The sequence below is a fragment of the Acyrthosiphon pisum genome, chromosome X (genome assembly GCF_005508785.2).
Source record: "Acyrthosiphon pisum isolate AL4f chromosome X, pea_aphid_22Mar2018_4r6ur, whole genome shotgun sequence".
Taxonomy (NCBI): Eukaryota; Metazoa; Arthropoda; class Insecta; order Hemiptera; family Aphididae; genus Acyrthosiphon; species Acyrthosiphon pisum.
This window is the reverse complement of record NC_042493.1, coordinates 46,655,292-46,669,754: the sequence shown is the minus strand read 5'-3', so window position 1 is coordinate 46,669,754 and position 14,463 is coordinate 46,655,292. Positions and strand designations below refer to the sequence as shown.

General features: G+C 31.2%; 1 protein-coding gene across 1 annotated transcript; it reads left to right on the top strand.

Annotated features, from left to right (window-relative positions):
• Nucleotides 1–941: 941 nt before the first annotated feature.
• LOC100163284 (pyruvate kinase-like) lies at nucleotides 942–11,045 on the top strand. Its single transcript, XM_001947751.5, has 9 exons — nucleotides 942–1,068; nucleotides 1,145–1,274; nucleotides 1,355–1,587; nucleotides 1,790–1,973; nucleotides 2,092–2,301; nucleotides 6,476–6,660; nucleotides 7,256–7,498; nucleotides 10,210–10,432; nucleotides 10,727–11,045. The coding sequence occupies exons 1-9, from the start codon at nucleotides 1,015–1,017 to the stop codon at nucleotides 10,918–10,920; spliced, it is 1,656 nt and encodes a 551-aa protein (XP_001947786.1). The 5' UTR covers nucleotides 942–1,014; the 3' UTR covers nucleotides 10,921–11,045.
• Nucleotides 11,046–14,463: the final 3,418 nt, after the last annotated feature.

Sequence of the window (14,463 nt, the reverse complement as noted above, 5' to 3'; positions counted from 1 at the left end):
AACCAATGTTGAGGTTTAAAGTATAAATACCAATATTTGACATTCAATAAAATGATTGTGTTAATCTGTGTTAACTATTGTTGGATACTAGGTATAAGAAATGCGCAAGGTACAACAATTATCGATAATTCAATAATTAACAAAAATAATATATGCGTACCTACACATCCACTCGCCTTTAAACGAGTGGGCTCTAGTAGGTTTGTTGACAAATATAAATATTGATTTCATTTGGACATATATGTGGCTCCAACTGGTACTACTTCAAAATCCTACGACTAGTGGGTTTTACATCTATTATGTAACAACCGAGTAACCAACAATGTAAAATTCCAAGAAAACATTATAATTGCCTATATCAAACCCCTTAACACGAGGGTATGAAGCGACTAAGAAAAATAGACTAATAGGCTAATAGACTGCGCTTATCGTGAATTTATACGGTGTATATTTATTCTTTTCGGGATAATACGGCCATTGAGTATACTTTCCAGTTTACCGATCTCTACGGTCCATGACAATACGGTCCGATTATTTTTGAATTCCTGAATTATACGATCTGGGTTTATTCGGTTTGCGTGTTTATTTTTTTTTTTGGATTTCTACGGTCCTATACTATACGGTTTACGTATTTTTTTGTCCGTGAGAATACTTTCTGGGATTGGATTATACGGTGTTCGGGTATTATTTTATACAGTGAGCTAAATTTTAAAAGTTATTGGGAGAGCTTAATATCTAGGACTTATGAATTAAACTTATAATATTATATTAGTCGTATAACTTATAATTCTATAAATAATAATTTACTTTTAAGATTCTTAATATTCAAATAAAATAATTTATTTTGTTTTATTAAGTTATCAAAAGGTTTCTTAGGTAACGTTTGTTAGGTAACGTTTGTTAAACAAACTTTTGGTTAATTCCATCACTGTTGATTTTAATCGTTTTATATTAAATTAATTTAAAGTTTATTTTTTTTTCATAAACAATTCTGGGAACATATTGAAACATAATATGGACTCTTCAAATGTACCTATAAGTGAAGAACCGTGTGTTGTGTTCCCCTGGGTAAGAACATCACTGTAATTAGTAAATTATATTATGTGTTATTGTTGTTTCAAGAAAATCAAATATATATGTATAGGACCCTTGTTATGACAATGAAATGCAAATAAAAGATTCTTTCGAGGATAACTATCTTGACCATTTAAGCAATTTAAAAATTGAATCAAATTCATCACAAAATACATTAACCACTATAGCTTGTGGCGTCCGTTCGTATAAATATATAAACACAAATTAAGTACCTAGGCGCCTATGTTAATAAATATTTATTTTCATACTATTATTTCAGTGCATAACGTGACTAGAGGATTAATTGAAGAATTTTGTGAAAGGGGCGCATCTATGGTAATATTTGATTTTAATGGCTTATCATTTGAACAGAGTCGAAAAATGGTCTTCGAAATTCGTCAAGGGGTTTTTAATTACAGTCTTAAAAATAACAATCAAGTACCGTATTCAATGACTTTAGTACTCGACCTTGGAGGATCTTGCATCACGACTGGAAGCATATTCCTTACAACAGTGATAAATATTAATATTATAAAATAATAATTAATAAATAATGGCTATTTGGTAGCACGTTTTTAATAGTTTGATTGAATAATGAATACATATTATAATACAAGTTGTGAAAGAGGAATTTTAAATAATGTTATTTCTAAAACGATTTATTATTACCCCGTGTCTAATAATTCAATAAAAGACTTATTTTTTACTTGACCAGCCCACACAACGTTTGATTGAATTATCGACGAACGCTTATGTTTATATAACCAACGACGTTGAGTACAAATTTAAGTGTACGGAGGACCGTATTTATGTGAACAGTGATATGATTTTTCGGCTCAAAACTAACGATCGGATCTACCTGGACTACGGCAAAATCGAACTTGCTGTAATCAGAGTGGGTAAACACGTAATGTACATGTTATTTTATATAATAAGGACGAACAAGAAACATTAATTATGCAATGTTCTCGTGACGGTGGCGTTAGAAAAAACTACATTATTTTTCATTCCGCACAGATGAAGATGAGGTGTATTGCGTGATAAAGCGAGGGGAATTTTTGGGTTCCGAAAAAACAGTGCACATACCGAAGATACCGATTGGCTCGACTGCACTTTCTAAACTAGACGAGGAGAAAATTCGCACAGGAATTCACCTCAAAGTGGACGTGATCTTGGTGCCAGGCGTTAGAAATTCAGTGTTTTTCGACCACGTCCGCAAGTTTGTCGGTAAGTCAAGCATGACATCACTGCGACGAACGGTGTTTTTTCTCTTTTTTCTAGTATTGAAATTACATGAATTTCTATCCCAATATTTCACCTGTTAAATGTTTTTAGTCTGATATCCACACTTGTCGAACTGTGTACGTCCTCGTGAACCGGTATTCCGTACGTTTTACCTTTTTTGGAACACGAATACACGATTCCGTACGATTTTCTGTGCAATGTTGCCGTTTATTATTTATTATTGTCAATTAAATAAAGTTGATGAAAATCTGCATAGGCGCAATTTGGTTGGTTTTTTTTTTTGGTTGGGGGGCTTAGCTTATTTAGCTAGCCTCCACATAATAGGTACAGATAAAAATTAAAAAGTAAGTCTATTTAAACCAAGCTATTTTTCTTATCACCGAATATCATAATGTATAACGAGTTGATAAAATAATAAAACGTCGACGAATTTGAGGTTTTTTATAATTCAATTTTTATTCGTTATAGAAATTTAGAAATTTTTTATATGTACCTACCTATAAAATTGTGTAATAATAATTATAATATGATACCTTGGTACTTGTTACAAATATTTGACAAATATTTTAATTTTATTTTAATGAATCAAATATTCGTATAATCGTCTAAACGTTGTTTGTCTGCTATTTGATTGATACGTCCTTTAGATGCTCCGGCATACTGCGTTTGGAGGAACACGGCGACCGGTCGGGAAAATCCGATCGTCTGTTTGGACCCTCACTATAGTTAAGAATACATAAAACTCTATTACTAAGTCAAATAGTCAAATATCTACGTAACCTTATGAAAATCTGGCAACATTGCAATAAAACCATGGGTACAAAACATACGGAATCGTGTGCCTTAAAATGTGCACGATTCCGTACGCTGATAAGGACCGTACGGAATTGTGTTCTACCGGGTGCCAACCGGAGTTTGTCGATTGCGTCTCAGACACAGTTAAACGATTTTTTTTTCTATCTTTTCTGTGTTGCGATTGAGTCTTATTGTATAGTAGGTAGGTAATTTTAATGTGACACATAAATTGACATATTAAATCTAAAATATTAGTCACATATGGACCATATGCAGTGTTCGGACCTATCTAGATGAACATCTAGATAATTATTTGTTCATCTTTTATCTTATCTAGATAAATAGTTACAAGGAATCTAAACGTTCATCTTAGATAATTTTTTTACTAATCTAAATAAATTCATCTAGATACATTTTTTATTGATAAAAATCGCGAAATTGTACTAAATTTTTAATTATTTATACAGATTCACAAACAAAGTTTATGGTTTATAAATAATGTAATTATTTTTATTTATATCATTATTATTATTATGCTCCTAGTGCCCAAATAAAATATACCAAAATGTATAACCATTCAAAAAATAATTGTATCTTTTTTTTTATCTAGATAAATATGAGTTAAGTTATCTTTTATCTCTATCTAGATACATTTGAGTTGCATTATCTTTATCTTTATCTATATAAAAAAAATACTTATCTAATCCGAACACTGACCATATGATATGCAGTTAAAATTATAATACTATAATATTATAATAATTAAACACAAATTGGTTTTTATTTTATGAGTTTACGAACATTTTATTTTAAGGCTAATACCCTTATCGATTTACGACCACGTAGCGATTTAGTACGTCAAGCGCCTAAGAGTCTAGAGATACTTTATAGTTTATATTAAAAATTCAAAATGTTTAAGAAAAAAAATAATAAATCCGTATTATTGATAAGTTTAAATATCGTTTCCACAAAATGTTGGCCAAAGATGTCGAGCGTTGAAGTTTTTTTTTTTTCAAAAGTACAAATTTTCTACCTAAAATGTCGGCTGAAATGAGCAGTGGTATGCAGCGTATTATAAACGCCCTAATACAGATATATACATAAAAATAACATTAAATACCTGTAATACCTGTAAAACACAGAGTAGAGTATTTTTAAAAACAGAAATTTCTTAATAATCAAATAAACAACTTAAAAAATAAAATTATAACTCCTTTACAATACATTAAAGTTATTTCACTTATAACCCTTCTTCAAACTGACGTATTCACTGACTAGAAATGTATTATTCAAGTTATTTATTTCTATATATTTGGACTTATTTTATTATTATTTTATGTATTATTTACATTATTTGATAATTACAAAATAATTACTAATCAAGACTATTTATTTTCCAATATATCAATCCTAGAACTACGAACGTATTCAATAGTCATTGCTAAAATCATATTAAAATAGTGTAATTTAATGCTTATATATTATATACAATAGGACGCAATCGGGACATAAAAAGGTAAGAAAAAATAATTTACCCATCAGACTTGTAGACGCAACCAACATACTGAAAAAGTATAAAAGGTTGAAGCAGGACGCAATAGAATGACGCCCGTGCCAACTTAATCTGCTCCCGCTCCCTCAAGCACGATACAGAATTTGTCTGGGCCCCGTAAATATATATTTTTTTTTCTTTGGCACTTACTTGTTCTATAAATTTTATAAGTTTTAACGTCTTGATAGAAATCTAAATTTTAATGTATAAACTAATAAAATCATATTTATATTTTATATAAGACACAAAACTAGACCAGGTATATTATAAGCCATAAGGTTTAAATATTATTTGGTAGATGCAAGTATCTTATGTATCTATTCCAAATAGTAGGGAATCGTGGTTTCTTAGTTATTATCTATTGATAATAATTTTTATTTGTCATTTTGACATATTTATTTATATTGTGGGTATATAATTTTTAATTACTTTTTAACATCATTTTTGATAAAATAATACAATTCAAATTTATAATAATATTTGATTATTTGATAATTTAAATATTTTTAGGTCATCAAGTTATGGGCCCAAAATTAATTTATACATAATAAACAGGGTGTAACAGGAAGACCAGACAGATGAAATAACTTTTACTCTAATCAATATTTTTATATTTTTTTTTTTTGTATACAATTCATAATATTATTCACTTGCGTTACACGTACCTATAATACAATAAAAAAATTATTTTTATTTTTTAATACTGAAAATAAAGCGGGAAAGTGGATATCGCTCTGTTGTACAGTAGGCTACAAGTGGGTCACTGTATAATGGATTTATTATACAGATTTATATTGGATTTCGTATAATGAATTCAATAATATCATATCATTGTATACGAAAAACGATTTTGAGTGGAGATGGTTTGTCGGTCTGGATATTTTATTATAGCCTGTAAGTTGAAATAATATTAAAATTACAACAAAATAACTATAAAATCGTTATTTTTATTCGTTTTTATGGTGATAAACAAAGCGTTAGAAATTAAAATCCCATTTATTGTAATTTGTCGGTGATTTTTCCCGTGGTATTAAATAACTATTGAGAAAATCAAAAAATGACCTCTTTAAAGTATCATCTTGATCCAATTTGCTAAAAGATAAGGTACTATATGTTGAAATCGAAGCACTTCTTCTGGTAGAAATTTTGTATATAAGATAAAAAAAAAAATAATAATAAACACCACTGTAAAACCACTAGCTTTCTGAGCGGAGCCAATAAAAGCTCGTAGTTCTATAATATCAACATTTCTTATATCACTTGAATTAATTTGTTGATATTTTTCTCTGTTTGGAAATATCAATATTTGTCCAAGTCAAAATTTCGAATAAAATTCCATCATCAATAAAATAGGACCACGCTTGTAAAGATGTTATGTTAGAATTATTGCGATAACTGTTTCGTATCCAGGCAAATTTACAAATCTGAAATAAACATTTTAACTAGACCGTACAGTCCATGTTTCGCACTTTTAATGCTTGATCGCACATACTGACCTAGAACCATTAATTAAATTATGAAAATATAAAATATGTTTGAGAATCCAATAACAATATTGTGTACAGGTAGATATGTACGATGTACCTATAATTGGTATTGTCTTGATTTGTACACTTTGCGTACTATTGTCACAATAATATTATGATTATATATTATTTATAAATAAAATGTTATTTGTAATACATAGTACGTGCCTCACCGCTTGCTCAACACCTACCGCCTCCAAAATATGACCCCCTCGCCATTGCACGGTTCTCAACGGTGGAACATTTCCCCCGTGTAGTTCTACATGTATTTTTATTTTTAAAGACAGAGAACGAGGTGGGGAGATTAGCCTGTACTCCAAAATCGATAACACTGTCGGACTGGAGAACATCGATGATTTTTTACCGGTCGTGGACGGTGTGTTTCTGAATCGACCGAACTTGTCAATGGAGGTTGGTCATGACAAGATATTTCTGGCACAGAAGATCGTCTTATCTAAATGCAACTTAGTGAGTTTTCAGTACATTGACTGTGTTTTTTTCATACCTGGAATGTCTAAAAAATACTACTTATTAGTTATTATTTATAATTAAGAGGACAATCACACCCGCATGTGTTGTCTCCGTCTTACACACGTACGACAAGTCGCTCAATTTTGGATCTAGACTCTTAAAAATACTTATTATAAAATTGAATTGTGACAATATTTCTAAGGGCAAGTAAGTGCGTTAATTCCATTAATCCTAATACAACGTTCATTAGGTATATCGTTTATATCCACATTTTAAATTACCTTTAACTTAACAGAATTTAAATTTTTTTTTAAAACACACCGTCTTGCCCTTCAAAATATTGTCATATTTTAATTTTTGTAATATGTGTTTATATCCTTAAACCAAAATTGAGCAAGTTCTAATTAGACTGCGTAACGCGTTTTGTCCATGTCGTACGTTTGTAAGACGGAGACAACACATGAAGGTGTGATGTTCTCTTATAAATAACATAGATCTCTTATTAGTTTTGTTAACAACAAATTTAAAATAAAAAGTTAAAATATAATACATTAATACAGCGATTTATGTCCTTAACCGTTATAATGAAAAGGCTGGAAAACCAACCATCACTTATGGGGAATATCTCAATTCCATGGAAGTAAGTACGGTACCTACAAATGCCGAAGTAAATGATCTCATAAATACCGTAATGGACGGAACCGACTGCATTTATCTGGACGTAACGATACGCAGTGAAAACAAAACACATTGCATTCAGTACGCGTCTTCACTGTGCCGTCAGGGTGAAGCCACCATATGGGAACAACAGTTATTCACGGAACTCAACAAAAAGGTATGAAAACGAAAATCACAGTATTATTAATTTAATTGAATTAGGTACCTATCATATAGTTGTGTACTGTGATACTGTATTGTCAAAACAATAAATAATAGTTTTTTACTGGAGACGCATTACATTTTTTATTTGGGTTTAAAATTAAATAACCTACTCTGATAAAATAATTTATAAAAAACGTGTAACTGGATGTCGCTCTGCTGTACAGTAAGTTACAAGTGGGTCAATGTATAATGGATTGTATTAAGCTTGAATTAAATGACATAGTATCATTGTATAAGAAAAACGATTCTGAGCGGAGACGGTTTGTTAGTCTGGATATTGTATATTGTTATTAATTATTATATCCTGTAAGTTGAATTAATCTATATACATATAGGAGACCGCCCTGATTCACTCATCAACGCCCAGACCAAACCGCTAGACGGATTGGACTGAAATTAGCTATTATGGCGTTATTATAAAAATTGAGTTGCAATTTTTTACGGACAACGGAGTGCACGGGTTCAGCTTGGTATGAATGTTTATGTGTAGATTAGACCTCTGAAAAGAAGATAGATTAATTTAATAAGGGCTAAATTTAGTTTTTTTTATTCATTGGATTTTAGTACGGTTAGGTTAGGTTAGGATTTAAGTAAAAACGACAAACTTGGTATAACTTTGATACTTTAGAGTTAAATCATACACTTACGTACAAACAGCACAGGGTCCGCGATCTACCGCAGATATATTGCCTAACTGATAATATACTGCTGCGAACCAGAATTTTTATACTGGGCCACGGAAAAGTGAAGATAAGTTTTGAACACCATACACCGATTATTAAATAACTAATTGAACAAAGTTTGAGTTACATAGAGTTGGTATCTACATTTAACGGGCAACGAAGTGCATGGAATCAGCTATTTTTGATAAAAATATATTTATCATTATTACCTCTAGAAACATTTCAATACGTTTTCATTAACCATTGTTTATATTTACTTGCCGATCACATTAAACGATAAAATTTGAATAAAAAATTATACATATCAACGTCCGGAGGCAAAATAAACCACCAATCACGGGCGAAGCTGTTACAGGTCGGCTAGTATTATAATATTATAATTTTATATTCGTTTCTACGGAGTTAAACAAAGCGTTAAAAATTAAAATTTCATTTTTAGCGGTTTTTCGTAATTTGTCGGTGGTTTTTCTCGTTGCATTATATAATAACTGTTGAGAAAATCGAAAAATGACCTCTTTAAAGTACCATCTTGATCAAATTTTCTAAAAGATAAGGTACTATATGTTGAAATCAAAGTACTCCTTCTGGTAGAAATTTTTATACAGGATATAAAAATAAAATAAAAAATAAAAATGAAAAATAAACACCATTGTAAAACCAATAGCTTGCTCGCTCCGCTCAGAATTTAAAATTTAGTTTATTGTTGCATATTAAAATAATAATAGTGTATTATATATTGCTGTTGGTTAATCAGGCATCTTTGTTGATTTGTATATAATTATTTTTCGTCAATATATATAATACTAGCTGATCCCGTGCGCTTCGTTGTCCGTTAAATGTATCAACTCTATGTGACTCAAACTTTGTTCAACTCGTTATTTAATATTCGGTGTACGGTGTTCAAAATTTATCTTAACTTTTCCGTTGCCCCGAAAAAAAAATTCTGCTTCGCAGCAGTACATTATCAAGTAGGCAATCTACCAGTAGTAGATAGCGGACCCCGTGCTGTTTATATGATTTAACTCTAAAGTATCAAAGTTATACCAAGTTTGTCGTTTTTACTTAATTCCACCGGTAGATTAATAAAATCAATTTATACAAAATCCGATGAATAAAATAAAACAAATTTAACTATATAGTTACTATAACTATACTGACTAAACTCTGGAACTACTTATCAGATATTCTTGTGTATATATTATATATATAATGTGTATATTGACAAAAGATAATAATACAAATCAACAGACATGAACAGTATATTATCAGGTGGGCAATCTACCTGCAGTAGATTGCGGACACAGTGAGATGAGAGATAAAATATAGCCTATATATTAGTACAGCTTTGTAGTTGAAAAAAAAATTGTATACAGTGTACCTAAAATAGTATTGAACACATAGTTGATCATCCCGGATATTTAGGAGTATTTATATTATATTAATATATTTAAAGGGGTTATTTTATTGTTTAAAATATAATTGGCTTATTGGTGTACGCGCGATGCATGGGATTATTTTTATCGATAAACTTCTCGGAAAAATTCTTATTGTTGACCTTCGGACAAAAAAGATAGGTTGCAGATAGCTGGAAACCCGCGGGCCGCCGTATATACGTAATTGCAACGTAACAGACCATTATTTATAATAATTGATAACTCCTTTGTTTATTAAGTTAGAGAATCGATCAAATGCCATAAACTTTCTCCGCAATGAGCTCTTCAATTCAAAAAAAAAAATCATAACGATCGGTTTAGTAGTTTCCGAGAACATATCACTCAAAGGTTTTCATTTTTACATTTATATATATAGATATATGAATGAAAGTTTGTGTGTAGATTAGACCTCTGGGAAGAAAATAGATTCATTTAAAAAGGGTGAAATTTGGTTATTTTTGTTCATCGGACTTTAGTACGGTTAAGTAAAAGTTGGGTTAAGATTTTATATTAATTTATTCTATTAATCCACTTTGCTGTGCTTTCAGTCCAAACCAAAAATCGATCCTGCCCATGCGGTTAGCATAGGGTGCGTTGAGGTATCGTTTAAATGTCATGCAGCCGCGATTATTGTGATCACCACGTCCGGGCTGTCAGCTCAGTTAATTGCTAGGTACAGGCCAAGATGTCCCATATTGGCGATCGTCAGGCACGGAAGGTCCGCGAGAAAGCTTTCAGTGTGGCGTAATGTCATAGCTTTGCAGTACATTGGTAAATATCGATAAAAATAATAATAATACGCTTTACTCTACGTCAAGTCCGTTCAACTATGCGACACAATGTCATCAATCAATTATCCGTTATTGAGAACTAATGTATATTTTTATTACTAAAATCCATTCACCAAATTTCCTATTAGGAATAGAATACGCTTATCAAAATATAGACATAATATTATTAATACATATAAATTACTATACACAATTTGTGATTAAAACTAAATATTTTTGTATGAATCAATGTTTTAATCATACATTAGACATCGTCATGTATAATATGTTACAGATCCAATAGAAAACATTTGGTCTAAGGAAATCGAAAACCGTACAAGATTTGCGATGGATTTTGGAAAAAGAAAAGGAATATTGCATCAAGGAAATTTGGTCTTACACATGAGTTGCTCTAAACAAAACGCGGGTTTTCCTAACACCATGAGTCTGTTGTACGTCAGTGCTGGAGACTCCATCGTTAACGATTAACACTTTAATTACATTTTACACGAATAAAACACATAACAGATTTTTACTCAATATTATATGATTTTTAAAATTATTCATCAAGTAAAGCCAATTGTAATATCTAATTAAAGTATAATGTTGAATTTATTGTTCAATTAACCTTATTAATGCCTGGTTGCATAAGATATCTTTAAATTTTTAACTGTTAGCCGTTTTAAGGACTTGCTAAACAAATTTCGTTGCTTAAACATTATTTAAATGTTTAAGAGCGTTTAATTTTAGTTGAACGGTCCATTAGTAATTCACCCAATATCGCTAATAAAAAATCCTAATTAATTAAAAAATCTTATTTTAATAAATAAACCAATAAAAATATGTATTAATTAAAAAATCTATATTTATTAAAAAAACCAATTTTTAATAAAAAAATCTATATTTGGTAAAAAAAATCAATGTTTAATAAAAAAATCAATAAACAATGTGTATTTAATAAAGAATCTATATTTGATAAAAAATCTATCTTCTCTATATACATATAGGAGATGGCCCCGATTCACTCATCAACGCCCAGACCAAACCGCTGGGTCTAGAGACTTGAAATTATATACAGAGGTACCTTAAGCAATGTAGGGGCGCACTAAGAAAGATTTTTTCAAAATTCGACCTATAAATGGGTAAAAGTGGGGTTGAAAGAACACAACAGTGGTGCTATCTATCAAGCACAATTTAATTTAAATATACAATATCGGTCTTAAATATAAAACGTACGTACTTGATATTGGGAATAGTGGTTCCATTATTGATCTAGATGTGTGATAAGAAATGATTTACTGATTTTAATATTTTAAAGTGAAATAGCTCTGGTAATTGTAAGTCAGCAATTTGAAAAAAGAGACATCGTACTTCAAAGTCACGATAATAAACAACAGCGTATCAGTGAGATTCATCGCGCATACGACGCTCTGCAGTATCCACTATTATGTTTTGCCGAGGCGAGGAAGGAAACACTATTAACATACTGTGGCGATACAGAGCCTGTGTCAACACTTTTCTCCCGCCTTTTCATTACCGTCAGCGTACCGGACTTATTTATGTTATATTCGTGATTTATTTTATTTTATACAACTTCTGTGATAATTTATATTTATGTTCCTTTGACATCTCGATCTCGCGTCTCCCATTGGCGACGCCATGCCACTCGTCACGCGACGGGTACGACGCGGCCGACCGATCAGCCAGCGTTCTCTTTGCTCACCGCCCTCGACCGAGCCACACGTTTCGCGCGACCAACGATCCGTCCGAAACCATGCGTTCACTGACCGACACACCGACCAGCCGAATAGCGACGTCCTCGACGGTCATCGCGCACCTATAGTCGTCACGTCAACCGAATTCATGTCCGACGACGACCCCGTCTACTCGACGTTTATGTATAAACAAACTCAAGATGCCATGACATATGTCCGCGTACATGGTCACCCTGATCTATTCACTTTCACATGTAATCCTACGTGGAAAGACATCATAGATGCACTATTTTCTAGGTAAAAGCCACACGATCGACATGCATTAAAGCGAAAACATTTAATATTTAAGTAAAGAAATTAATGGCACTCTTGACTAAAGGAAAATTATTGTGCTAGTATGGTGCTATATGTATTCTGTGGAGTGGCAAAAGCGAGGATTGCCTCACGTTCACATCTTACTGTGGCTACAGAATCAAATTTCATCAAACATAATAGATAATATCATCAGTGCCGAAATACCAGACCCAGAGCAAAATTCTATTTTATATGACATCGTAAAAAGTAACATGATTCATGGACCCTTCAGGGGTTTAAACCCTAATGCTCCTTGCATGAAAGAAAATACATGCAGTAAAAGCTATCCTGGGAAACTTTATCGAGAAACACAGACAGGAGACGATGGATATCCAGAGTACAAGAGGAGGTCTACAAGTGACGGTGGTTTCACTGTAAGAATTAAAGAAATTGATTTAGACAACCGTTAGGTTGTATCTTACAACCCAGTCTTATTACGTACTTTCGGCAGTCACATAAATGTAGAGATGTGTAATTCTGTTAAGTTTATTAAGTACATCTGTAACCAGTGACCAAACAGCATTTGCGATAGAAAACCAGAAGGATGAGATTACAATGAAAGTGGTAGGTATATCAGTAGTGCCTAAGCAGTATGAAGAATATTTAATTTTCCATTCATGAACGATATCCTACAGTTTGCCGTACACCTTGAGAATGGTCAGTGAGTATACTTCATCCCTAACAACTTGGCAGAGAAGCTTATTTATTTGGCTTCATCTTTTAGATTAGTACGAAAACTAGACAAAGATTCTAAAACAAACAAATTTCAGATAAATTAATCATAAGAATGATTTGAATTTTTTATTTCTAGAAATATTTACCATAAATAACAGTACACAATTTTAAATTTGTGAAACTTCGCTTAGTTTTTCCTCTGAAGCTGAAGAAAGCCAATACATTGTATTCGAAACATCCATTTATTGCTGCTCGTGCAGCTGCGCTTATGGAATTCATGTAGAGGTACGATTTCTGTAAATTGGGAAATTAAAACTATACAATATAACTTGCTTATCTAGTATTATAGTAGGTACATAAATTATTATTATATATTGGTTAATATATTATATGTTTCATAGTTTAAAAAAATGAAATTATTGTAAAATAGTAGGTACCTATATACAAATAATATTAATAGTTAATGATCACCAACTTTTCCTGGTTATTAAGGGCATTAATATCATCTGATAGAATGGATTCAACACTTCTACCTCTTCAATACATTTTACAGGAATAGAGTTATTAGTGCTGTCGTTGATACAGGTGTAGGCAGAGCTAATGACCTCATCCTAGAATCTGCTTTCATTATCACTTGTAACTTTTGGTCTATGTTTTTAATTACACTGACTATCTTCACGTTAGAGTTGTTTAACATATGCAACTGAATCATCATTTGTTTGAACTGTAACTAATGTTCATTTGATTTCTAAAAGGTTTTGGCAACAGCAGTCTTCTGAAACACACATCTCAAATAAAATATAAACTTTTAATTTAAAATTGTTAAACATGTTACAAACCATTTTTGCTAATGAAATTTGACAAATCCATCAAACCAGCATCAGTAGTATTTGTATTGTTTGTTCCTATATAAGTTATAAAAAAATATTATAATAAGAAATATTCCACTATAAGAACAATATCCTTTCTTATATTCATTATTAATAAGGGTAGAATCAAAATTACCATACTCGTTACTATCCCTATAATTATTTTCTTGAAAACCGAGTGTACCATCTAGCAACATCAATGAACCAGTCAAAAGAGTACCAACATCATCTTCTGTAGTACCTGAAAAATATTATGTTAATATTTTTCAAAGGTTAAAAAAACTTACCTTCTCAATTGTAAATAACTAATTGAAAAAACTTACTTTTCTTCAAACAATCGCCAGAGATGTTTATTATGTCGTCATACATCATATTTTAATTTTTGCAAAAATGACTCATGATATCTGTATCAGTACCAC